Source organism: Somniosus microcephalus, chromosome 10 (assembly GCF_052327205.1).
Source record: "Somniosus microcephalus isolate GS21.2 chromosome 10, FLI_Smic_1.0, whole genome shotgun sequence".
NCBI classification, from domain to species: Eukaryota; Metazoa; Chordata; class Chondrichthyes; order Squaliformes; family Somniosidae; genus Somniosus; species Somniosus microcephalus.
In genome coordinates, this window is record NC_140996.1 from 79,610,266 (window position 1) to 79,636,922 (window position 26,657).

At 45.4% G+C, this 26,657-nt stretch overlaps 1 protein-coding gene across 1 annotated transcript in view; it reads right to left on the bottom strand.

The window, feature by feature from the left end:
• Positions 1 to 26,657, bottom strand: part of LOC147111560 (unconventional myosin-XVI-like) — a 350,938-nt gene that overhangs the window by 38,820 nt on the left and 285,461 nt on the right. Inside the window, exons 7-8 of the mRNA XM_085999902.1 lie at positions 23,766 to 23,871; positions 1,767 to 1,884 (exon numbers count right to left, since the gene is read on the bottom strand). Of these exons, the coding sequence (XP_085856028.1) occupies positions 1,767 to 1,884; positions 23,766 to 23,871 (224 nt within the window). The remainder of the gene's footprint in view (positions 1 to 1,766; positions 1,885 to 23,765; positions 23,872 to 26,657) is intronic.

The following is a 26,657-nucleotide window of genomic DNA, read 5'->3' on the forward strand; positions in this document are numbered from 1 at the left end:
TGCTGCAGATCCTTTGAAGGAGCCTGAGGTGAAGAAGTTGAGGGTTCTGGTGACTTTGACAGCCACTGGTAAGGTGTATCCACCCGCTCCTCTGGGCTGCAGGTCTTGCTCCAGCAATGTGCAAATGTTTGCGATGACCTGGCACGATAGCCTGAGCCTCCTTTGGCACTGCTGCTCAGTCATGAAGCTCATCCTCTGCCTGTAAAACCTGTGTTGGGCCCTGTGCTGATTCCCTCTGTCCTGTGCAGCATCAGGTGGTTGAGGAGAACGATGGTGGTGCTGGTGCTGCTGGTGTTGGGGCTCATCGTGGTTTGATTCTGAGGACCAAGGTGAGGCAGTACAAACAGCACCCATGCTGATGTAATAGATGGCAGGTCAAGTAGACATGAAAGAAGCAATCTGTCAATGGTGTGATAGGTTCTGCCAATGAGGTGAGACTGGATAGCGACTTTGCTGAAAACATTTGCTAAATCTGTTGGGAATATAGTCAGCAACAATTTCTGCCTGAGGAAAGTGATTAGCTGTGAGGTGGGAGCTTTTATAGTACATTTCATGTTGTCAACTAATCAGCTGGATCAATGGCCACTCAACTCCTGCCTCAGGTTGACAGACGTGGTTCCCGAGCTGTGTGAATCCAGCGGTCATGCAGGAAAATTTGAAAGGTAGGCTGAAAAAGGCGCTTAAGGGTCTGACAACAAGCTGATAATCATTTAAATTAGGTCACCCGCCTCTGCCATTCGGGTCACTGCCGCACCGGCAAATACGCCCGAGGGAAAGGCGCGTGGGGGTGGGAATGACGGTGGGTTCCCGATCAGTTCCAACTTATTTCAAATTTCCCACCCGACCCGCCTCCAATCGCACCCGCACGGACCCCAGAAAATTCCGGCCAAAATGTCTATGGGAAAGCACAAATGTAACAAACAGCTGGTGCCGTTCGTTCACTGTTGACCAGAAATTCCGGCCGATTATGGTCAATAAAGGTGGCTGGGAAAGGGGGAGCAGAATAAAATCAACCCCCCGGCAGCCCATCTGTTTTCACCGATGGTCTAATGAAGGAGCAATGAATGTCTTGTGGCCTTGAAGTGAATTTGTGCCCAGTGCTCCAGTGATATTAGGGGCACGGCGAAAAGAGGAGAGAGAAGATAAGAGAGAGACGAGGGAGAAGAGAGAGAAGAGAAGAGGGAGAAGAGAGAGAGAGAAGAGAAAGTGAATAGGGAGAGGAGAGGAAAGAGAGAGACAGTTGTAGAGTTAGTTCTGTCCATGGTCCTTGCATTCCATTTTGGTTACCTGGCAGTTAAAAGAAAACTTGTTTGATGCTTATTTGAAATGGGATCAGGACTTTAAATTTGGCTTGATGATAGTTTGAGTTTTATTCCCTATTACATAGGCTTTCAGGAACAGAGCTGCACCAACAAAACCAAAATCTGGTCCGAAAGTGTTTTATAAAATCACTTACAGTCTCATTCTCCAGCAAAGCTTCTTGTGCCGATATAGCATTGGGAATCAGTACTCTGTATTGGGTCCCACATCTCTGAGGCTGAATTCAAATCGCAATGCCAAACAAATTTTGAATGGTCGCTGCTAGTTACTGCTAATTTGAACAAGGTACTTAGGAACCATCTAAACCCAGAAGTTATGAATGGTCAGAAAATGGTGAGGAACAAGCCCTCAAATTTCTGATCTGCACTCCTGACAGGGAAATCTCTGCTCCAAGAGTGCAATTTTGTAAAATCCCTAAATGCAAGTGGTTTCACAAAAATCCTTACCTCCAGTTAAAGTCCTTTTGTTTTCACTGAACTGCAATCCTAGGTACTTTATATACCGACTGGAAGATTCATTCAGTGTGGTTTTTGCATGGCTGAAAGATTCCAGCACACAGTTGACCTGGAAGGAAAATGCTCATCAATACATGAAATAACACCAGAACTGTAGAGTAAACTTTACATTCCTTGTTATTGAGTGACTAACATGAAAACTTATTGCAGTATGTGTGAATGAATCTATTCTTACCTACAATATTTTTTTCAGTTTCAGTACACTGAGAATATTAATACTAACGACATCACTTAACTGGAAGAGTTTAAGAACTGCTCTGGATAATTTTAACCATTAATAAAAGTTTTATATATATGGACTGAATGGATGAAATGAGTAATTATCTTTAAATTCACGACAGAATCATGCACGAGAAGAGTTTATAAAATAAAAACATGTGGGAATGTAAAACGTGTCCTCTATCACCTGTTATTGCTGTCATTGGAGCAGCTCCAGAGGAAATGACACTCTGAAGAGCAGACATCACCGTCAGGCAAAAATACATTTCCTCCTCTTTTAACCACACAAAAAACACATTACATTAGTTGACCAGTAATAAGAGATTTGGAATGGGATAGAGAAAGTAATACAGAAACAATGGGAAAAAATTCGGTATCGACCATTTTGGGGCGCTACAATCACCTGGGTGCTAACTTTAGCACCCGGCGGTAATTAGTGCCGGTGACAGCGAAATTGAGTTTTAGCAGCCCAAGAGGGAGGTGGAGTGCTAAATCAAGCGTCCACTTCCTTCTTAGGGTGCTAACGTCGGAGAGGGGGGCAGAAACCTCAGCAGTGCTGCACACTGGGCCGTGCAGCACTGCCGTGTTCAAAGGCTCCTTCCCTCCCTTAAAGGGAAGGGCCATCACTGCAGGCTCTGCAATTTAAAAAGTAGCTACCTGGACCACCAAGGCAGCCGCGATCCCACGTGATCAGCTCAGCATTCAAGCAGAGCGCCGGGCTGATCGATCGCGTAGAAACCCACAAAAAAAACTAGAACAGGAAAGGTAAGGCTTTTTTTTTCCACTTACCTTGGCCACCTCGCCTTTAATCATCGCTCCCAAAGCGGTCGGCTGCTGGGTGCACACCTCCTGCAGCTGACGGTGTTTTTGACCGGCGCTGCTGCAGGGGGCGGAAATCAATTTTGGGTCCGGAGCACTACCGGGGCGATGCGCATGGAGATCATGTCATGATTCCAGGCGAAGGAGATCGGGGCGCAACGCTGTAGCACCACCGCAAAACTCCCACTGAATATGTCAGCACCGTGCCCGGTCGCAAATCTATTTGCGCCCTGTTAGTGCCCCTGGGGACAATAACAGGAGGCACAAAGGCACCTAATTTCAACCCCAATAGTTCTAGATAAGCTAGGGGAGCAGGAAGAGGGCACAGGTTCAGGGTTGCAAAGACCAAATTTAGGACAGATGTTGGGAATTATTTTCTTACACGGGGTCAACAGCTGGAATGGGGTTCGTCAGAAAGTGGGTATGGTTGAGTTCAGGATAGCAGACTCATTTCAGAAACAGGTGGTGGAAAGAGATGATGACAGCGTTAGAGTGCTATAGATATATGAGATTCTGAGGGCTAGAAATTCATTATAGCCCAGGATTGGGCAGTAAAATTAGAAAAGTTGGAGAATTAGCACCAGGCGCTAATGCTTTAGACTGCACACAAAATTCGTGCTCACTGCTCAAAGAAATGATTGGAGTCTTAATTCAAGTCTTAAAGCCTAAGCTCATTGGCGTTACACTCAAAGAGTGGACCAAATATCAGGTGCAGTCTAATTGCAAGTCATGAAAAAAAAACTTAAAACTGTTTGTTTAAAGCCTGGAATTGATGCAGTCATAGGAACAGGCGTAGGCCATTCAGCCCCTCAAGCCTGATCCACCATTCAATTAGATCATGGCCGATCTGTACCTCAACCACATTTATTCGCCCTTGTTCCTTATCCTTTGATATGCTTACTTTACAAAAATCTACTGATCTCAGTTTTGAAAGTTCCAAATGACGCAGCATCCACAGCGTTATGGGGGAGAGAGTTACAGACTTCTACTACCCATTGTGTGGGGAAGTCATTCCTGATTTCACTCCTGGCTCTAATTTTAAGATTATGCCCCCTAGTTCTGGATTCCCTCATCAGAGGAAATAGTTTCTCTTTATCTACCCTACTGAATCCTTTTATCATTTTAACCACATCTATACTCAAGGTATTGCAACTTCTCATAATTTAACGCTTTTAGCCCTGGTATCATTCTGGTGAATCTGTGTAGCACCCCCTTCAAGGCTAATGGGCCAGAAATTCGCGGCCAGAAGCGTGAGTACGGTCGGGGTACTCACGCATCTGGCCGTTGGAAATGCCGGCGTTCAGCAGGAACAGCGCATGCGGGGAACGCCGGCATTTCCAGACCCGAGGTCTATTCACAGCGCGTGCGACTGCACAGGCAGCGCTTGCGCAGTGAACTTTGTGGATTTCAATGATGGATTCAGTGAGGGTAAGTCCTTAGAAGTTACACTTGAAAAAAGCAAGTGTAAAGTTGTTCATTGGCTGCGGAGGAAGATATATTTTATCGTGGAGCTTCTGAAATGCAATATTTTTGTTTGGGAAAGGGAGGGAAGTTATTTTAAGAAATTTTAAGTAAGTTTTTTTTTAAAAAGGGTTTTCAGAACGGTAGGTAGAAGGAGCAATTGTGGCTGTGTGAATGGAATGTGAGAATGAGTTATGTATGTATGTCCACATATATTCCTTTACGTATATGTATGTATGTTTTATATTCCTTTACTAATGTGTATGAATGTATGTTTTTAATTATGATTTTCCAATAAGTTACTTTCTCTGAAAGTCATAATTAAATAATACATTCATACACATAAGTAAAGGAATATATACATAACACGCAAAGGAATATATACAGACATACATACTTTCAGAAGCTCCACGATAAGAAATATCTTCCTCCGCAGCGTCTGGAGCAACTGTACCCATGCTTTTTTCATGTGTAAGTTGTAATGACTTGACCTCACTGAAAGCATTAATGAAAGCGGCGAATTATACTGCGCACGCTCTGCCTGTGCAGTCGCACGCGTTCTGCCTCTGAACCCCTTCGTTCAGAGGACAGGAAATGCCGGTTTTCTCCACATGCACTGTGCATGCTGAAAACCGGCATTTCATCCGGCCAGATGCGTAAGTACCCCGACCGTACTCGCGCATTTGGAAGGGAATTACTGGGCCAACATTTTACATGTCAATAAAATGAAAAATGTAACAATTGCACGACTTGCCCCCTCGCATCTGCGACTGAGGGTCCAAGGAGGTGCATTGCGCAAGAGGTCATCATCGTACGTATCCTCACACTGTTCCCTTTGGGGAACTGTATGAAGTGGTGGAAGGATTTATGGCCGTGATTAATGCTCATTCCGTGACCGTAACCATCTTTGAACCAGCCATTAGGGCGGTTAGTCCTATGGCGGGAGGGTTTTACGGGCTCCCAGAACCCATCTGAGGGTGGGGGGGCCACCAACACCCACGGACGCAAGTATCCCGCTGGATGTCCACCCAGAATTTAAAGTTGGAGCTCCGACTCCACTTGCCGGGACTGTCTGGAGTGGGGTTCAAAACCCTACTCCTTCTGGCCCAGCGGCGGGGATGCTTACTGCTACGCAAAAGGCCCACTCCGCACAAAAGGTGACACCCATACGTTTCCTGCGCCTTTTCCCTCCCCGTGACTGGAGCCCTATGCTGCCATTTCACGTTGCTAATCGGATTGGGCCTTTGTCATAGCGGTAGGATCCCCGCCGCTGGGCCAGATCAGGGTAGGGTTTCGAACCCCGCTCCAGACAGTCCCGGCAAGTGGAGTCGGAGCTCCGGCTCTAAATTCTGGGTTGACATCCAGTGGGACATTTGCGTCCGTGGGTGTGGGTGGCCCCCCCTCCTTGTATAGCTTGTGGGAGCCCGTAAAACCCTCCCGCCATGGGACTAACCGCCCTAATGGCTGGTTCAAAGATGGTTACGGTCACGGAATGAGCGTTATTCATGGCCATAAATCCTTCCACCACTTCATACAGTACCCCAAAGGGAACAGTGTGAAGACACGTATGACGACGACATTGCTAAATAAATAAATGGAATTTAAAAAATTCTTTTAGGGCTTTTAAAAGTCTTCAAATTGCTTTAATTCTCTTTAAAACTACTTCAGATTACTCAAAATAATGTAAACATTTTAAAAGGTTTATAAAAGTTACCAAAATCTTCAAAAAACTTCCAAAAACCTATTTAAACTGCTGCTTTGCATGTAAAAATGCTTAGCAGCTTGACAGAAACATTGGGGGCGTGTCCAGTGAAACTGAGACCTCAAGGGGCGTGTCTCACTTGCACTGCACGCTCCTGGCTTCGCGCTGGCTGCACTCCTGGGCGGCGTGACGCCATACGCTGCCCGGGATTCTTCTTTTTCAAACACCAAGTCCAGGCGTCCCTGGAGCTGATCGGCAGTAGCGCGGGGTAAGTGCATATACGGGGCTTGCACGCGCGGCAAGCCCCGTTCACCAATTTCTGGCCCAATATATTCTACCTGTGATGCAGTGCCCAGAACTGAACACAGCGCTCCAGATGGGGTCTGGCCAAAGCTCTATGTTGACTGTCCTACACCTATCCCTGATTAGCCCACAATGCAGTGAATCTCCTAAACGTTATCCTCAATTCCGATTTTAACTCTGGCAATGGTCCTGATATTTATGGGGAGTCGGGAGTTGTCTTAATTGTCCACTTGCCTGCAGTAATTATCGCGCCGACTCCAGCGGTCAGGTTACTTGCAAACAGCCAAACGTGCCTCGGTTAAATCTGGAAGTCGGTGCATTGGAGCCAAGTTGTGGTTGTGCTTCATTTTTCTCTGAATTTAACTACGTACCCAACCTCAACCCAACCGTTCTTGCCTGTTAAAATTCCCCTCCTTGTGTCTATTTCCTCACAGCTGGGCTCTAATGATCACTGTCTTACATCTATACCTCTTGTGGAATACCGTACAATAAATTAGAGTCTTTTAAACCAGTCCCAAATTGTTTGGCACTGCACGGTAAACTCAATGGGCCAGAAATTCGCGGCCAAAGGCGTGAGTGCGCTCGGGGTACTCACGCATCTGGCCATTGAAAATGCCGGCGTTCAGCATGAACAGCGCATGCGGGGAACGCCGGCATTTCCAGACCTCGAGCGCGTGCGACTGCACAGGCAGCGCTTGCGCAGTGAACTTCGTAGATTTCATTCATGAAATCCGTGAGGGTAAGTCCTCAGAAGTTACACTTGAAAAAAGCAAGTGTAAAGTGGTTCATTGGCTGCGGAGGAAGAAACATTTTATCGTGGAGCTTCTGAAATGCAATATTTTTGTTTGGGAAAGGGAGGGAAGTTATTTTAAGAAATTTTAAGTAAGTTTTAAAGTTAAAATTTTTTTTTTTTTTTTTTATAAAGTGTTTTCAGAACGGTAGGTAAAAGGAGCAATTGTGGCTGTGTGAATGGAATGTGAGAATGTGTTATGTATGTATGTCCACATATATTCCTTTACGTATATGTATGTATGTTTTATATTCCTTTACTAATGTGTATGAATGTATGTTTTTAATTATGATTTTCAAATAAGTTACTTTCTCTGAAAGTCATAATTAAATAATACATTCATACACATAAGTAAAGGAATATATACATAACACGGAAAGGAATATATACAGACATACATACTTTCAGAAGCTCCACGATAAGAAATATCTTCCTCCGCAGCCTCTGCAGCAACTGTACCCATGCTTTTTTCATGTGTAAGTTGTAAGGACTTGACCTCACTGAAAGCAGTAATGAAAGCGCCGAATTATACTGCGCACGCGCTGCCTGTGCAGTCGCACGCGTTCTGCCTCTGAACCTCTTCGTTCAGAGGACAGGAAATGCCGGTTTTCCCCAAAAGCACTGTGCATGCTGAAAACCAGCATTTCATCCGGCCAGATGCGTAAGTACCCCGACCGTACTCGCGCAGTTGGAAGGGAATTACTGGGCTAACATTTTACATGTCAATAAAATGAAAAATTTAACAATTGCACGACTTGCCCCCTCGCATCTGCGACTGAGGGTCCAAGGAGGTGCATTGCGCAAGAGGTCATCATCGTACATATCCTCACACTGTTCCCTTTGGGGAACTGTATGAAGTGGTGGAAAGGTTTATGGCCGTGATTAACGCTCATTCCGTGACCGTAACCATCTTTGAGCCAGCCATTAGGGTGGTTAGTCCTATGGCGGGAGGGTTTTACGGGCTCCCACAACCCATCTGAGGGGGGGGGGGCCACCAACACCCACGGACGCAAGTATCCCGCTGGATGTCCACCCAGAATTTAAAGTTGGAACTCCGACTCCACTTGCCGGGACTGTCTGGAGTGGGGTTCAAAACCCTACTCCTTCTGGCCCAGCGGCGGGGATGCTTACTGCTACGCAAAAGGCCCACTCCGCACAAAAGGTGACACCCATACGTTTCCTGCGCCTTTTCCCTCCCCGTGACTGGAGCCCTATGCTGCCATTTCACGTTGCTAATCGGATTGGGCCTTTGTCATAGCGGTAGGATCCCCGCCGCTGGGCCAGATCAGGGTAGGGTTTCGAACCCCGCTCCAGACAGTCCCGGCAAGTGGAGTCGGAGCTCCGGCTCTAAATTCTGGGTTGACATCCAGTGGGATATTTGCGTCCGTGGGTGTGGGTGGCCCCCCCTCCTTGTATAGCTTGTGGGAGCCCGTAAAACCCTCCCGCCATATGACTAACCGCCCTAATGGCTGGTTCAAAGATGGTTACGGTCACGGAATGAGCGTTAATCACGGCCATAAATCCTTCCACCACTTCATACAGTTCCCCAAAGGGAACAGTGTGAAGACACGTATGACGACGACATTGCTAAATAAATAAATGGAATTAAAAAAATTCTTTTAGGGCTTTTAAAAGTCTTTAAATTGCTTTAATTCTCTTTAAAACTACTTCAGATTACTCAAAATAATGTAAACATTTTAAAAAGTTTATAAAAGTTACCAAAATCTTCAAAAAACTTCCAAAAACCTATTTAAACTGCTGCTTTGCATGTAAAAATGCTTAGCAGCTTGACAGAAACATTGGGGGCGTGTCCAGTGAAACTGAGACCTCAAGGGGCGTGTCTCACTTACACTGCACGCTCCTGGTTTCGCGCTGGCTGCACTCCTGGGCGACGTGATGTCATACGCTGCCCGGGATTCTTCTTTTTCATTCACCAAGTCCAGGCGTCCCTGGAGCTGATCGTCAGTAGCGCGGGGTAAGTGTAAATACGGGGCTTGCACGCGCTGCAAGCCCCGTTCTGGAATTTCTGGGCCAATAAGGCTCCGCTCCCAGCGCAGAGCTTTGCTCAATGGGCGAACTATGAGCTCAATTGGGTACAGAGGTCAGTGCTCTGCTATTGCAACATTCCCAATTTTCCAATCTACTCTCCCATTGAGTGAGAATTCACTCTAGGAGTAAAGCCTTGCAAACTTTAGCATAAGACAACTGGGACTATCTTCAAGAATTTGTTGTTGCTTTTTCCTGGTCCAGTTATTGCTTTCATTGCTCTAATCATTCTATTTGTACCAGTGATGTTGATGTTATTCCAGCTAGCATGGAAGGCTTCGCACCTCATTTTTCCCTTCTATCATTAAAATTTTGCCTATTGTCCTTACTGAAAAGAAGCAAAAACTACCAATGTCCTGCCCCTCCAGCAGTTGCTCCATCTGGTCCGTGCTAGCTCTTCTAAAGAGAAAGCTGTCCTCCTCCAACTCTGGTCTCAATATTCTTGATAAAGAGCCTCCCTCCATTGCTCCCCTCTGTTCTGCAATAATGACTGACATCAAGTTTTAATGATGGATCTTCCATTCTTTGCACTCCAGGAAGACCTCTAGTCCTGATGGTACCCCTGCCACCATCCTCTAGATCTGTGTCTCTGAATTCCTATCCCATGCCATCTCTTTAACCTTTGTTACACTTGGTTCATCTTTCCTTCTCTTTGAAAGCTTGCTCGTGTTCATTTTATCCCTAAGAAACATCTTTCTTACCCTTCCAGCTACTGTACCTTGCCATTACATTGAATTATGCCATTACTTTGTAAAGTTATGAAAACAGTTCAAGACTAGAATGCTGCTCCCTTATCTGTCAAGGCTGTTCTAACCCATATCCCACACTCCTGGTTGGAGTACAAAAATCTTATCATCTGACAATCTCTTTCTCAACTCATCAAATGATTATTTCTCCTGCTCTCAACAGTGTAGATTTCCTTACTCCCCCTCAGTCTTCCATTCCTCCAACAATCTTCTAAAACCTAAGGTTGGAATCATTTGATTGCTATTTGCTAATTGATCTCTTGTCCTTTCTTTTTATCCTGCACTATTGGCTTTGACCCTTCACCTTCATTCCTCAATTTAAAAAAAAAAATCCTTCCCAAAAGTTGTGTAAATAAATTCATCCACTTTTGTCCCTGTTCATAATGTGTGCTTCATTCTCAAAAGAGAATAGTCCACATTTTCTTTAGTAACACTTGTGTTTACGCCTCCTCATCATTCTTTATCCTGTTGTCCCCCTTTTTCTCCTGAAGACGCTGACTTCTGCTGAGGCATTTTTCCATCACCAGCCCTCTGAATACACCAAGTAGCCAGTGTTCACCTAAGCCTAGATAATGCATGTGATTAGAACATGGGGTATCATAGCTCAACCAATCTCGCCCTCATCTAATACCCATACAGACTCTGAAGCATGGGGAGAGGCTTAGGAGTCTTTGAAGAGTTTCCATGTTTGAGAACCATGTCAATTGTCATCTCACTATATCAAAGGCACTGAACCCAATTGCAACACTCCAACTGCCATCCTGAGATCAGCTTACTCAACACAACTGAACATTGGATCATTCTGCTTGGTTACCTACCTGGTCATTGGAGAAATACTACATTAGATCTGTGTACTTCTTCTGTAATTTGTGAACTTTAGGTTGTAAGTTTAAGTCCCCTAGCAGGATGTGAGTGCATAATTTAAGACTACGCTCCAATGTAGCACTGAGGGAGTGCTGCATTGTTTGAGATTCCATCCTTCAGATGAAGCATTAGGGTAAATTTTGTGAGATTCTGTACCACGGCCAGAGCCTTGCACGCAGTCAATGCGTATCAGAAGATCATGTGATTTTCTGTCTGTTGATTTCATTGAATAGAAAATCATGGGCAGTGTGCTTAAATTTACCCCATTAAACCAAGGCCCTGACTGTCCATTCAGGCCCATGTTGTACAGCACTATTTGAAGAAGGGCAGGGAGTTCTCCTGCTGCGCTGGCCATTCATCTCATGGCTGTCTGTGGAATGTTGCTGGTGCCGAATAGCCAACAGTAAGTGAACTTCAAAATCGTAATTCATTATGTGAAGTGCTTTGACATGAGAAAGCACTCTGTAATTTTAAGGTCCACGCAAGGGGAGTCCCGCGCTGTCTAGTGCCCGGAAGCAGCAGCAACATGACGGGAGGAGCCGACTGGCCAGAAGAGGCCCAGCTAAGTTTTAAAACTTTGCCTGACTTTGAAGTCCTTGTGGGCCAGGAGGAGCAGGATCTCCCCACAATCCCTTAAAGAGACTTTGGGTCTCCCTATCCCTGGTACTCCCCCAATCTTCGTTGAAAATCTCCAGCCTGCCCCTATACCACGATGTGAGGGAATCCCCTCCACCCACTGCCAGGTAAGAAAGCGGTAAATTCTTTATATTAACTTTAGCTTTTAAGTGAGTTTCTGTTAGCAATGTTCAATTAGTAAAAGGAATTCCGATCAGACAGTGTTTTAGCTGATAAGGAGAGGCCACAAAACTCTCTCTGTTAGCTCTTGAAAAGGCACCTGGAAAATTAGGATATGTCAGTCAGGTTTGAAGAGTTAAAATTGGAGTCCAGCCAATTGAATGAAGTAATACTTTGAAATATGCAGTTTCTCACGTAGCTAGAGAGAAAAAAAAGTATTAAGAGGGGTGTTAGAACAGATACTTTAGAATTCGAATAGGCTTGACCAGCTGATCCCCTCGAGCTAGAAACCCGTGACGCCGTGAATTCTCCAGCACTTGGTACTGTAAGCGTCTCAAGTATATATGTAATTATTAATAGTAGTGGTTAGCATTGTATATGTGTAATTGTTGGTAATACAGTAATAGTTATCATTGTATGCTTACTTCATATGAAAGACAATAAATGCCTTTGAATCACAGTACACAGTACACACAGTATACACAGTATACACAGTATCCCCACAGTGCAGATAGAGGCCATTTCGGCCCATCGAGCCTGCACCGACACATATCCCACCCTATCCCTGTAACCCCACGTATTTAATCCCCTAACATTAAGGGTCAATTTAACATAGCCAAATCAACCTAACCTGCACATCTTTGGACTATTATCCTATTATCTTGTGGAATAACTTATAAATTTATAATTAAAAACATCCTTTACCTAACAGACCCAGAAGCAAAAGATGTCAGAGGAGACATATGATCCAAGACTGCAACTGAAAATGCTAACATAACACACAGCGTAACCCTTTGTATACTGAATATCTTTAGCAGCTTTTACACTTTAAACCTGTTGCTATTTCCCTCCTGCCACCAGATTCCCACTCCCGCCAGTTAGACAACTGTAATAAAAATAAATGTTCTCATTTTCAAATGTAATTAAAAGTCCCTTCAATACAGCAATTACAACAAAAAATTTATGTTTTTGGAAAAATAATTTTAAACATTTTAATCTGGGCTAAAATTAGCATAAATGAATTTTAAGGGCTGGATTTTGCAGGGGGCGTGATCGGTGGCGGGTTGGGTGGGAAAGTGTTTTTTCCAGTGGGTCGGGACCCCGCTGTGAACCAGCCGCCACGCGCCTTTACCAAATGTCAGGTCTGTCAGCACTGAGCAGACCCAACACGCAGCGTTGTTTATAGCCACTTAACAATGTTTCTTCCCCAACTTTTTGAATTTGACAGGTCGCCCACCGGATTCCCGCTTTGCCTAGACCTTGTCTGTGAAGCTGAGGCGGGAGGTCAGTGGCCATTGAATTAGTTGATAGCTTCAAATGTCAAAGCTCCCAGCTGATTGAGAAATGTTCCCTTAACCACTAGCTTCTCTAAACTGCATTTCCACTACAGATTCAGAATGCTGCAAGTCTTTACACAAGTCTCCATCCAGTCTGACCTCATTACCTCTACCACCATTCATAGATCGCTTCTGTCATCTCTACTTCACCTGCCATCTATTCCATCAGCATGGGTGCCTCAACACCAGCATCATCAGGCACACCAACAGCACCAGGCACACCAGCAGCACCAGGCACAACAGCAGCACCAATTTCACCAACTTTATCCGCAATTAACTGATGCTGCACAGGACACAGGGTATCAACACTGGAGCACATGGCTGCCCGGGAGGCCAGGGATGGCCTCACCATGGCCAGATTTACTTCACTTGATGCTGTACACCCTGGCTGCCACATGATGCGCCAGGTTGGCACCACCCTACACCAACACCATAAAGCATCCCTACAATGCCCAAGCCATTCCTTTCACGCTGATCACCATTACGGGGGGCACCGTTATGTCTCACCTTTCACTGCAACTCACAAAGATTCACACAAATCTGTCCAAGAACGCAAAGTGTTGAAAATAAAGGTTTCAATGTTTGACACCACATTAACAGAAACTTTACATGAACATTGCATAAAACACCCAAGTTCCTACCCCTGTGTGCTGTTAGTTGGTACGATTGCACTAGGATGAGGGTGAGTGTGAGGGGTGGCTAGTGAGATGGGGATGTGATAATGTAGATAGAGAGGGATGGGTGGAGGTACAAGGTAAGTTGGTGTGAGTAAGGATGTGCAGGAGTAGGGTAGGGAAGGCAGAGTGATGGGGATATGATGAGAGGCACAGCAGGATAAGGTTGAGTGTGACTTTGTACTAACATTTTGTGATCTACTGAGATCATTGAAATGTTTGTGGCACTGCACCCAGGTCCTCCTGACCACATCCCTGCTTGTGTCCTTCTCTGCAATGTGCAACCAGGCTGTGTTGGTGTCCTGGGAAGGTCTCTTCCACCCATGGGAAGGGAAGAAAATCTTCCTGCATGCTGTGACTCTCTCCATAAGCATATGGAGGGAGTCATGGGAGAGCCTGGGTGAAGCTGTGCACCTCTGTGCAGTGATTGTCAGTGTTTGCAGCACCTCAATGCTGTAGAACACTAACAGCACAAATGTCAAAACAAAGTTGGCCATGGTTCCTTTAAGGAAACAAGCTGATGACGCGTAATCAAATGACGTTACCAGACCCACTTCCTTTAATTGGCCGGGAAACTCACTGGGCGGGCTTAACAAGCCCAATCTCAGGAAATTCATTTCACAGAGCAGGCTGGAGCGAGCAGTGGGGTCTGTATCCGCCACCAATGTCACCCACCACAGACCTGTCGAGGTTCATAAAATCCAGCCCTAAGTGTTTGCGCAACATTTTTTATTTTTAATATAAGATTTATATTAACCCTTATGCTGGTAAAAGCAGGCCCTATTTACCAAATATCCCAACTCTGTACCAGCGAAAGTGAATTTCTAGTCGGTTCGGTAGATCTGTCAAGGCATACCTTGACAGATTGCAAGTTCTGGGTTTTCGTGCATGCACAAACCCGGAACTTGCGGGGCCTTTCAGAAGGCTTACGACAGTGTACGCTGAGTGTACGCCATCATCGGGACTGCAAATTCCAGGCCAATATCTTTGATCTTCATAACAGTTAGCTGGAAAAATTTAAGACTTATCCAAGTCTGGATGTTGGACAAGCAGCCTGATAGTGCAAAGGCAGTGCAGGGGTCAAGAGAGGTAGTGGAGATGTCGTCAGTGTACATGTGGATGAGGTCACCGACGGGCACATGGTTGAGGAAGAGGAAGCGGCCAAGGTTGGACTTTATTTCAAAATTATTAATTGTACGTAAAATGCTTTAGGATATTTCTGAAAGATATAAAGTGCTACTTAAATGCAAGCTGTTTCTTTACACATTAAACTCAAACTACAGAATAATGCAGCTGAAGTTCCAGGAGATGGCAGTATCTGCTTACTGAAAGGGTGCTAGGCAGCACACTTACTAAATTGCACAAACAGAAATACAACATGGGCTCACACTGACACACAGATGGCAGCTGTATCACATTTCTACAGGAGACAGACACAAACTAAGACTCCAGAAAAATAAACAGCCACCCTCATCATTATAATAGCCCGCTCCTCATCATGCTTCCTCTAATCATAGAATCATAGATTATTACACAACAGAATGAGGCTATTTAGCCCACCGTACCTGTGCTGGCTCTTTGAAAGAGCTGTCCAATTTAGTCATCTAGTCCCATACCCCAGCTTTCTCCCCATAACCATGCAAATAGATGTTCCTATGTATCCAAGTTAACTGACGATACAAAGTTAGATGGAAAAGTAAGATGTGAGAAGAGTCTGCAAAGGGATATAGACAGATTAAGTGAGTGGGCAATAAGGTGGCAGATGGAGTATAATCACAGAATCACAGAATCACAGAAACCCCACAGTGCAGATAGAGGCCATTTCGGCCCATCGAGCCTGCACCGACACATATCCCACCCGATCCCCGTAACCCCTACATCAACACATATCCCACCCTATCCCCGTAACCCCACTAACACTAGGGGTCAATTTATCATGGCCAATCAACCTAACCCGCACATCTTTGGACTGTGGGAGGAAACCGGAGCACCCGGAGGAAACCCACGCAAACACGGGGAGAATGTGCAAACTCCACACAGACAGTCACCCGAGGCCGGATTCGAACCCGGGTCCCTGGCGCTGTGAGGCAACAGTGCTAACCACTATGCCACCGTGCTGTAATGTGGGGAATTATGAGGTTATTCACTTTGGTAGGAAGAACAGAAAAACAGATTTTTTTTAAATGGTGAGAAACTATTAAATGTTGGTGTTCAAAGTGATTTGGGTGTCCTCATACAGGAAACACAGAATGTTAGCATGCAGGCAATTAGAAAGGCAAATGGCATGTTGGTGAGACCACACCTGGAGTACTGTGCACAGTTTTGGTCTCCTTATCAGAGGAAGGACATACTTGCCTTAGAGGCGGTGCAACAAAGGTTCAGTAGGTTGATCCCTGGGATGAGAGGGTTGTCCTATGAGGAGAGATTGAGTAGATTGGGCCTATACTCTCTGGAGTTTAGAAGAATGAGAGGTGATCTCATTGAAACATATAAGATTCTGAAGGGGATTGACAAGGTAGAGAGATTGTTTCCCCTGGCTGGAGAGTCTAGAACTAGGGGGCATAGTCTCAGGATAAGGGGCCAGCCATTTAAGACTGAGATGAGGAGGAATTTCTTCACTCCAAGGGTTGTGAATCTTTGGAATTCTCTGCCCCAAAGTGCTGTGGATGCTCAGTCGTTGAGTATATTCAAAGCTGAGATACATAGATTTTTGGACTCCAGAAGAATTAAAAGATATGGGGATAGGGCAGGAAAGTGGAGTTGAGGTCGAAGATCAGCCATGAATTTAGGGAGCTAGGTAGCAGATTAAAAAGCAGGACCTCAAAGGTTGTAATCTCTGGATTACTCCCGGTGCCACGTGCTAGTGAGTATAGGAATAGGAGGATAGAACAGATGAATGCGTGGCTAAAGAGTTGGTGCAGGAGGGAGGGCTTTAGTTTCCTGGATCACTGGGCCTGCTTCTGGGGAAGGTGGGACTTGTACAAGTCAGACGGGTTGCACCTGAACCAGAACGGGACAAATATCCTTGCGGGGAGGTTTGCTAGCACTGTTCGGGGGGGTTTAAACTAACTTGGCAGGGGGATGGGATACAGAGTGGAGCTGTAATACGGGGTGATGTACAGCCAAATATAGAGGAAAAAACAAGTCAGACTGGAAGGCAGACCAAATATGTAACGGCACAAGGGAGTAGGGCAAGGCTGAATGGCATTTATTTTAATGCAAGGAGTCTTACGAATAAGGTAGATGAACTGAAGTTGTTGATGAACACATGGGAGTATGATGTTGTTGCTATCACGGAGACATGGTTGAGGGAGGGGCAAGACTGGCAGCTCAATATTCCGGTGTATAGAATCTTCAGGCGAGACAGAGGGGGGGGGGTTAAAAGAGGAGGGGGTGTCACAATATTAAGGAATCAATTACTGCTGTAAGGAGGGATGATATATTAACAGGTTCCTCAAATGAGGCCATATGGGTTGAACTTAAAAACAAAAAGGGGGCTAGCACTTTGCTGGGAGTGTACTATAGGCCCCCAAACAGTCAGGGGGAGATAGAGGAACAGATATGTAGGCAAATCTCAGAGAAGTGTGCAAATAATAGGGTAATAATAGTGGGGGATTTCAACTACCCCAATATTAACTGGGACAGTCAGAGTGTGAAAGGCTTAGAGGGTGCAGAATTCTTAAAGTGCATCCAGGAGAGCTTTTTGAGCCAGCATGTAGAAAGTCCTATAAGAGAGGGGGCGGTACTGGACCTAATTCACAGAATCACAGAAACCCCACAGTGCAGATAGAGGCCATTTCGGCCCATCGAGCCTGCACCAACACATATCCCACCCAATCCCCGTAACCCCTACACCAACACATATCCCACCCTATCCCCACGTATTTAATCCCCCTAACACTAAGGGTCAATTTATCATAGCCAATCATCCTAACCCACACATCTTTGGACTGTGGGAGGAAACCGGAGCACCCGGAGGAAACCCACACAAACACAGGGAGAATGTGCAAACTCCACACAGACAGTCACCCGAGGCCGGATTCGAACCCAGTTCCCTGGCGCTGTGAGGCAACAGTGCTAACCACTATGCCACCATGCTTCTAGGGAATGTGGCCAGGCAAGTGGTAGAAGTGTTAGTAGGTGAGCACTTTGGTGATAGTGACCATAACTCGGTGAGATTTAAGGTAGTCATGGAAAAGGACAAGGATGTACCGGAAATAAAGGTTCTAAATTGGGGGAAGGCCGATTTTAATATGATAAGGCAGGATCTGGCCAATGTGGACTGGGATCAGCTACTTAAAGGAAAATCCACATCGGAGCAATGGGAGTCTTTCAGAAAGGAAATTGAGAGAGTACAATGGCAACATGTTCCCGTAAAGATCAAGGGTGGGACCGACAAGCCCAGGGAACCTTAGATGTCAAGGGATATACGAGAATGGATTAGGAAAAAAAGGGGGGCTTTTGGCAGATACAAAGGACTAAAGACAGAGGAAGCCCTAAAGGAGTATAAAAAGTGCAGGGGGATACTTAAAAAAGAAATTAGGAGAGCGAGGAGGGGCCATGAAATAACACTGGCGAGCAAAATAAAGGAAAATCAGTGTTTTATAAGTATAGTAAGGGTAAGAGGATAACTAGGGAAAGAGTAGGGCCCATTAGGGACCAGAGTGGCAAGCTGTGTGTAGAGCCAGATGATGTAGGTGGGGTTTTAAATGAATTTTTTGCATCTGTGTTCACTATGGAGAAGGACGATGTGGACATAGAAATCGGGCAGGGGGACTGTGATATATTTGAACATATTAGCATCGAGAGGGAGGAAGTACTAGCGGTTTTAGCAGGCTTAAAAGTGGATAAATCCCCAGGACCGGACGAGATGTATCCCAGGCTATTAAGGAAGAGATTGCAGGAGCTCTGACACAAATTTTCAGAACCTCTCTGGCCACAGGGGATGTGCCAGAGGACTGGAGAACAGCTAACGTAGTACCATTATTCAAGAAGGGTAGCAGGGATAAACCAGGGAATTACAGGCCAGTGAGCCTAACATCAGTGATAGGGAAATTATTGGAAAAAATTCTGAGGGACAGAATTAGTCTTCACTTGGAGAGGCAAGGATTAATTAGGGATAGCCAGCATGGCTTTGTCAAGGGAAGATCATGTCTGACCAATTTGATTGAATTTTTCGAGGGGGTGACTAGGTGTGTGGATGAGGGTAGTGCAGTGGATGTAGTTTACATGGATTTCAGTAAGGCTTTTGATAAAGTCCCGCATAAGAGACTGGTCAGGAAGGTAAGAGCCCATGGGATCCAGGTTGCCTTGGCACATTGGATCCAAAACTGGCTTAGTGGCAGAAGGCAGAGGGTGATGGTGGAAGGTTGTTTTTGTGACTGGAAGCCTGTGTCCAGTGGGGTACCGCAGGGATCGGTGCTGGGTCCCTTGCTGTTTGTGGTCTACATTAATGATTTGGATGTGAATGTAAAAGGTATGATCAGTAAGTTCGCAGATGACATGAAAATTGGTGGCGTGGTAAATAGCGAGGAGGGAAGCCTCAGGCTACAGGACAATATTGATGGGTTGGTCAGATGGGCGGAGCAGTGGCAAATGGAATTTAACCCTGAAAAGTGTGAGGTGATGCATTTTGGACAGACTAACAAGGCAAGGGAATACACAATGAATGGTAAGACCCTAGGAAAGACAGAGGATCAGAGGGACCTTGGTGTGCATGTACATAGATCCCTGAAGGCAGTAGGACAGGTGGATAAGGTGGTTAAAAAGGCATATGGGATACTTGCCTTCATTAGCCGAGGCATAGAATATAAGAGCAGGGAGATTATGATGGAGCTGTACAAAATGCTGGTAAGGCCACAGCTGGAGTACTGTGTGCAGTTCTGGTCGCCACACTATAGGAAGGATGTGATTGCTTTGGAGAGGGTGCAGAGATTTACCAGGATGTTACCTGGGCTGGAGCGCTTCAGCTATGAAGAAAGACTGGACAGGCTGGGGTTGCTTTCCTTGGAGCAGAGAAGGCTGAGGGGGGACCTGATTGAGGTGTACAAAATTATGAGGGGCATAGATAGGGTAGATAGAAGGGAACGTTTCCCCTTAGTAGAGGGGTCAATAACAAGGGGGCATAGATTCAAGGTAAGGGGCAGGAGGTTTAGAGGGGATTTGAGGAAGAACTTTTTCACCCAGAGGGTGGTTGGAATCTGGAACTCACTGCCTGAAAGGGTGGTAGAGGCAGGAACCCTCACAACATTCAAGAAGCATTTGGATGAGCACCTGAAATGCCATAGCATACAAGGCTACGGACCAAATGCTGAAAAATGGGATTAGATTAGACAGGGCTTGATGGCCGGCGCGGACGCGATGGGCCAAAGGGCCTCTTTCTGTGCTGTAAAACTCTATGACTCTATGATTCTATGATTTTATTGAATGGCGGAGCATGCTCGAGGGGCCATATGGCCTACTCCTGCTTCTAATTCTTATGTTCTTAGATTCTTTTGTCAATTGTCTTTTGCAAGTTCCTATGGAATCTGATTCCACCACCCTTTCAGGTAGTGCGTTCCAGATCTTAAGAACCCTCTGTGTGAAAAAAAATCTCCTCATTTCCCCTCTAGTTCTTTTGCCAATTACTATAAATCAATGCCCTCTGGTTACTGACCCACTTGCCAGAGGAAACAGTTTCTCCCTACTTGCTCACTTAAAACCCCTCATAATTATGAATACCTCTCTTAGGTCTCCCCTTAACCCTGGGAGAAAATTCTCAGCTTCTCCAAACTTTCCACATAACTGAAGACCCTCAGCCCTGGTATCATCCTGGTAAACCTCCTCTGTATCCTCTCCAAGGCCCTGACGTCCTTCCAGCTCAGAGGCACACTGAGACGAGCACATTCCTACTGAAAGATTACTACTTTCAAACAAAAGTAACTTAGATTACATTATGTGGAGTTTATTTGTGAGTATCTGGTTTTTGGACGATTCAAATTACATTGGCTCTGAATACGGCTGATGCTTTAAACGGGAAAGTGGGTTGAATTTCCGTGACCGCATTGGCTCCAACATGGCACCATTCCAGATTCTGGGAAAAGGTAATTAAAATAGAGGGATTGATTGGCATTTGATTTCTGTTTGGTGGGGTCCATATAAAGGTCCTGTAGGGCGCATACGCCTGCTTATTGCTGACCGTAAGAGGGGCGTATCTGCAGGATTTCCAGGGAGACTGGGAACTCCCTTAAATATGCCCCCAAACTTAACTCAAGACTGGGGCAGGGTGGAATGGAAAAAAGCACCCTCTCCCACGATGGAATCTGCTGGTGCATTCCGAAGGCTAGCAGAGAGGAATTCTACCCGAATTTTCTGATCCCTGACACCTGACTCGGAGTAACGATATGGTAGTGTACTGGTTATGTTACTGGACTACTCATCCAGAGGCCTGGATTAATAAATCCAGAGTTTGAATCCCACGACGACAGTTTGAAAATTTGAATTTAGTTTAAAACAAAAATCTGGAAATAAAAAACTTGTATCAATAAAAGTGACCAGAAAGCTGTTGGACTGTTGTAAAAACTCAACTGGTTCATTAATGTCCTTTAGGGAAAAAACATGACATCCTTACCCAGTCTAGTCTACACATAATTCCAGTCCCACATCAATGTGACTGACTCTTAATTGCCCTTTGAAGTGGCCCAGTAAGTCACTCAGTTGTATCAAAGAATACCACATGGACCACAGCAGTTCAAGAAGAAGTACCACCACTACCTTCTCAGGGGAAATAGGGATGGGCAATAAATGCCAGCCTTGCCAGCGATGCCCACATCCCGATAATGAATAATAATTTTTTTTAAATAGGAGCACTTGCACAGTGAATGGTCTGCTTTTCCCCCATATTAATGGCCCAGAAATTCGGGTCCCAACGCGTGAGTACGGACGGAGTACTCACGCGTGGACCCGATGGACGTGCCGGAATCTTGCATACACTACGCATGCGCGGGAAACCGGCACTTCTGATCCTCTGAACCAAGGGGTTCAGAGGTCGAACGCGTGCGTGCGGGAGTCTGTGCGTGCGCATTGAACTTCCTTTTTTTTACAGGTTTTAACGTGCGGGTAAGTCTGTACATTTTAGAAATGTGAAAAGCAGCCGTAAGGACTTCATTTTCAAAGGTAAGTGGTCAATGATTTAAAATTAAAACATTTTTTCCACAGGTTTTTTACTTTTAAATACTTTAAAGCAAGGTAAGTTTATTTTTAGCCCCGTTTTTTTATAAAATTATTTTTTTCAAAAATTTAAATTTTTGTTTAAAATAGTTATTTAATGTCATTTATAGTTTATTTAAAAAGTGTGATTTAAAAAAAAAAATTATTTGAAGGTAAAGTACAGTTTTCCAGCCTTAGCATTTATACGTTTTGACAGGTCTATCTGTCAAGACTTATGAATGGAGCATTCCCTGCTCCGATTGGCTGCCTGTTGCTCACGTGATCCCAGGGGACGCATCGCACTAACTACGCCCCCTGGGACACGCCAGCATAGCGCACCGGCCTCTGGGACAGGCCTCGGAGAGGAATTCCACGCAGGCCAAGCGGTCAACTGCTGGTGCACTAGGTAAGTGTAGGTCGGGGGCTTGCACCCGCGGGAAGCCCCCGACCCGAATTTCTGGGCCAATGTTGTAGTTTTTTCACTGTTCCTCCCTCTGTCTAGTGAGCAGTTACATGCATACCAACTGTGGCGCTTGTGTCAAATCGCTATTTAAAATTTAAACAATTGTATTTACTTTTCTGTCTATTGGTTTAAAGAAAGAATTTGCATTTATATAGCACACAGTGGGGTAGCTAGGAATGAAAATCTGTGTGGGCCACAACTTATGGTGGGTTGCAGTGGCCAAAGGACTGACGGCACAGCAAATAATTTATATTATATTGTACGAATAATTCAAATTGAAGCGTTGATTTAAATGTTGCTTCCTCCCCAGCCACCCAACAGTTGGAACATTTTAGAGACTTCTGTGCCCATCTGAACAGGCAAATAGAGAGCAGGTTAACATCCCTTCCTGTCTCAGTACTGCAATGATCCCACCTATCCACAGTATTGCCTTGGTGCATTTCTAGCTCCCTGAATCCCATTTGTTGACAATAACATGTCCAATTCCTTCTGGGAACCCATTCATTAGGGTTTCCTGTTCGCCCACCCATGCTACAATGGTGGAGGTACCGGCTTGTGGATGAAATGTAAAGTGATGTGTGGATCACATGCAGCAACAACACTGCCTGGCTTCTCTATGACTCTATGGGATAAATGTTCAGGCCTCCAGCCCCATGGGGGCCAATAACTTACCGGCCTGTTGCCGCCGTCATTTTTGAAGTAACCTGGATGGAGCGCGTGCCGTGTTCACTCCGACTGGTATCAGCGGGCAGCCCTTCCAAAGAGGATCCCAAAGGTAAGTTCCTGTATATTTTTGTGGGGCCAGGAGGAGCCCCTTCAGACCTACCTTCTTCTGGCCCGGAGGCCAGCGGCGCTGCCCGATATTGCAGAGACCTGGAGCCGGTGGGCCGCCCCGGAGCCCGTCGTCCAGATACTAATGAGGCCTGGCCCTCAAACTGGACCGGACCTCTTCTGATGGTTGACTGCCCGAAGTCCACTCGGGGATGGGGAGAGGCCACTCGGATTGCGGGGGGTGGGGAATGGAATACAACCCTATATATGGACTTCCCAGTTCCAGAGTTGATGCTCTTCATTCTCAACTCCCCATTCCTCCCCACTGCATATTTGAATACTATGGGCAGGAGCTGATTTATAAAGGGTGCAGAAGTCAAAGCTTGAAAGAAGCTGAACACAGTACCCTACTGTGTAGCAGGAGACAGCTATGAGTTGTTACCTTTATCTCGTGGGTAGTGCAGATCCAAATAACTCACAAAATGCACTTTGTGCAGATTAATTGTAAAGGCTAGATATCAAGAGCATTGCAAAGTGTGCATGCTGAACTCCGCAACAGATTGTCCGATCCGGGAGTTCCATCAAGTGATGCCCCGTGCTGACGTCGCAGTTTCATAATTGCAGAACAGTTGGCGAATCTGAATATTAAGGCTTTAGTTCTGTTAAGTGTTGGGCAACAAAACCTTAACCCAAATACTGCACTGGACCTCAAGAACCTTTTCATCATGTGACTGATTATTCTTTGCTACTTACGTGGTTAATCTTTGCTTCAAGCATACACTCAGTGGTCACAGCTCTGCATGCCAGGTGCTTCACAATGTGTTTGCAGGCCTCTGTCTTCCCTGATCCACTTTCACCACTGCAAAAGAGAAGACAACACAACATCATCCCGCTTAACTCAGCAAAAGTGCCAGAAGATAGAGAACAGACTTAATAGAGCATCAGGTTTAAATAAAGCGCAGCTCAATACAGATGACATGGGAGCTTGTCAATTTTGTTCCGCATTCAGTGGCTTAAGACTGCACTTGGGAGTTTAATTCTTTCAGCTGCTCAGACGCCTCCTTCAGAATCACACCCACGTAGATGTTAGCTGGCCCGCGATACATGGGACAAAACCTGCATTTCACAGCTCAGACTTGCTCAGTTTGGAACTCAAATCCAAAACAGTAAAATTAGCAAAACCTATCAAAGGTTCTATTTTGTATTTCCCCTTCTCTCAAAACAGCACTAACTCTTGTTGGGGTGCAGTACTGTGGCTAAAGAGCAATTCTTCCTGTTTGAGCCTACATCATAAGTGCTGGCTGGCTATTTGATCATGGAGGGTAACAGATCCAGACCTAATTTTGATTTCACACAAAGGCACATTCCAGCAGGGGTCAGTGGATAGCAATCGAGGAGTGAAAAAGCCTGGCAAGTGTTCCCCTTCTCCCTTTTGGTATCCTGGCTGAGACCTGAGCCTGGGCCCTTCTGGTCAGTGTAGTACAGGTAGACTATCCTTTATCCGAAAACCGAAAACCTCTAAAAACCGAAAGTTTTTCGTTCAGCGTAAGTTGTGCGCACGACATGACCAGAGTGGCGCACGACTTACGCTGAGCAGGGCAGAGGGTCACAGAGTTCCCTCCTGGGTAGGAGATTGCAGGCCGAGCCGGGCAGTGTGAAGGAGGTACTGGGAGAGTGAACCCAACAATACAGCGACCCATCCGATATTCTTTTCTCCCCCCGACCCGACCCGAACCGAACCGCGGCCCGTCCGATATTCTTTTCTCCCCCCCTGACCCCCCCGACCTGAACTGCGGCCCGTCCGATATTCTTTTCTCCCCCCCCACCCGACCCCCGACCTGATTTGCGGGCCAGCTTAGTCGGAGTCAGCCGATATCCGGCTTTCCAGAGAAGCAGGAAGGGGAATGAGACACGGAACAGTCGCAAGAGGTAGCCTGAACTTTTAAAATTTATATTAAATACAAATTTCCCAGTCTTATAATAATACCTTCTGAAATCCGAAAAATTCCGAAAACCGAAACTCAGCTGGTCCCAAGGCTTTCGGATAAGGGATAGTGTACCTGTACCATAGTATGGCAGGGTCTTTACCCACAAGCAATTGGGTGACTTCACATATAGTTAATAAACCTTTTATATTGTAGTTAAACCTTCAATTTTACCATCTGGTTGACAAATCTTAAATTGGTGGTGTTGTTTTTTGGGAAGGGAAAAAGATGGGCTCAAAATCCCTGCTAAAAGTTGTCACACCTGTAAATCTAAACATCGGTCTGCAATTCTGGCACCTAACTACGGAGTAGGAATCCCTGTGGTCACCAAGTGCAAGTAAACGTATTTGTGAAGATTTCCTCAATTCGCTATTTTCAGTGAAACCAAAAAAAACTTGTTTATGAAGTTAGCCGAGGAATCCTTAACAAATGCCTTTAAAATGTCACTACAGCTGGTGACCAGAGCAGCTCCTATCCCTGTGTGCATAAGGAGCTTCACATCTGTGGCCTATTCTGTGAATATTTACATAAAAAAGGGCAAGTTAATTAATAACCAAGTAAACAGTCAAGTAAGAAACCAAAACAAAGGGCATTCCAGAAAATAATGAAAAAATTCAGGTCGAAAACAGTAACGTTTATGGGGCAGGTTTTCCTCTTTTTACACTTGGTCACGGTCCATAGAGGAGAATCGTGCAGGAAGGTCCACTTGTTGTAAAGGAGCATGTTCTGATTCATCCATTCAAGTCATTCAATGGAAATTCGGCCAGGATCTGTTATGTGTACATATTCTCCATGCAATGTGCCATATAAAATTTCTACATGCCTTTCCCCTACTATATAGCGTGCTGAGGTGATTAAAGTCAGGATTGAAAAATAAAACATTTCATACCAATGATATCAAACTACAGTGTACCTGAGGTTTATGGGCAAGGTATGGCAACAATTTCTTCTTCATATTCAGTATTTCCATAGGTTCCTATTGCAAGTCAATCATAAACCTACTTTATGTACCATATAAAACATCAGGATTTTCACCCTTTATATGATGCACTTTGCAAGCAAGTCACCCTGTGTTAACAAAATCTATATGGAGCCTAGCAGGTCACCATACACATCCTCAGTAGTGGCTTGTTATGCACTAGCCTAGGCCTAGTTATAATGGCTCCCTGGGGATTGCATGTAACCCTCCTCCTCCTAATATGTTGTTGTAGTAGAAGTAGTCGTTGTCATCTACAACTTGTATTTAGATAGCACCTTTAACGTAGTAAAACGTCCCAAGGTGCTTCACAGGAGTGTTACAAGGCAAGACAAAATTTGACATAGAGAAATTACAGCTTGGTCAAAGAGGTAGGTTTTAAGGAGCATCTTAAAGGAGGAGAGAGAGGTAGAGGGGCGGAGAGGTTTAGCGAGGGAATTCTAGAGCATAGGGCCTTGGCAGCTGAAGACATGGCCATCAATGGTTGACCGTGATAATAATCAGGGATGCTCAAGAGGCCAGAATTAGAGGAGCACAGATATCTCAGGGGGTTGTGAGGCTGGAGAAGATTAAACAGATAGGCCGAATACTCCACGTGGGGGGTGGGGGCAGGGAGGAGGATGTGGTGGGAGGAAGGAAGAGAAAGTCTTTTGACAAAAAAGTTAGGGAGTAACCCTTGCCAAG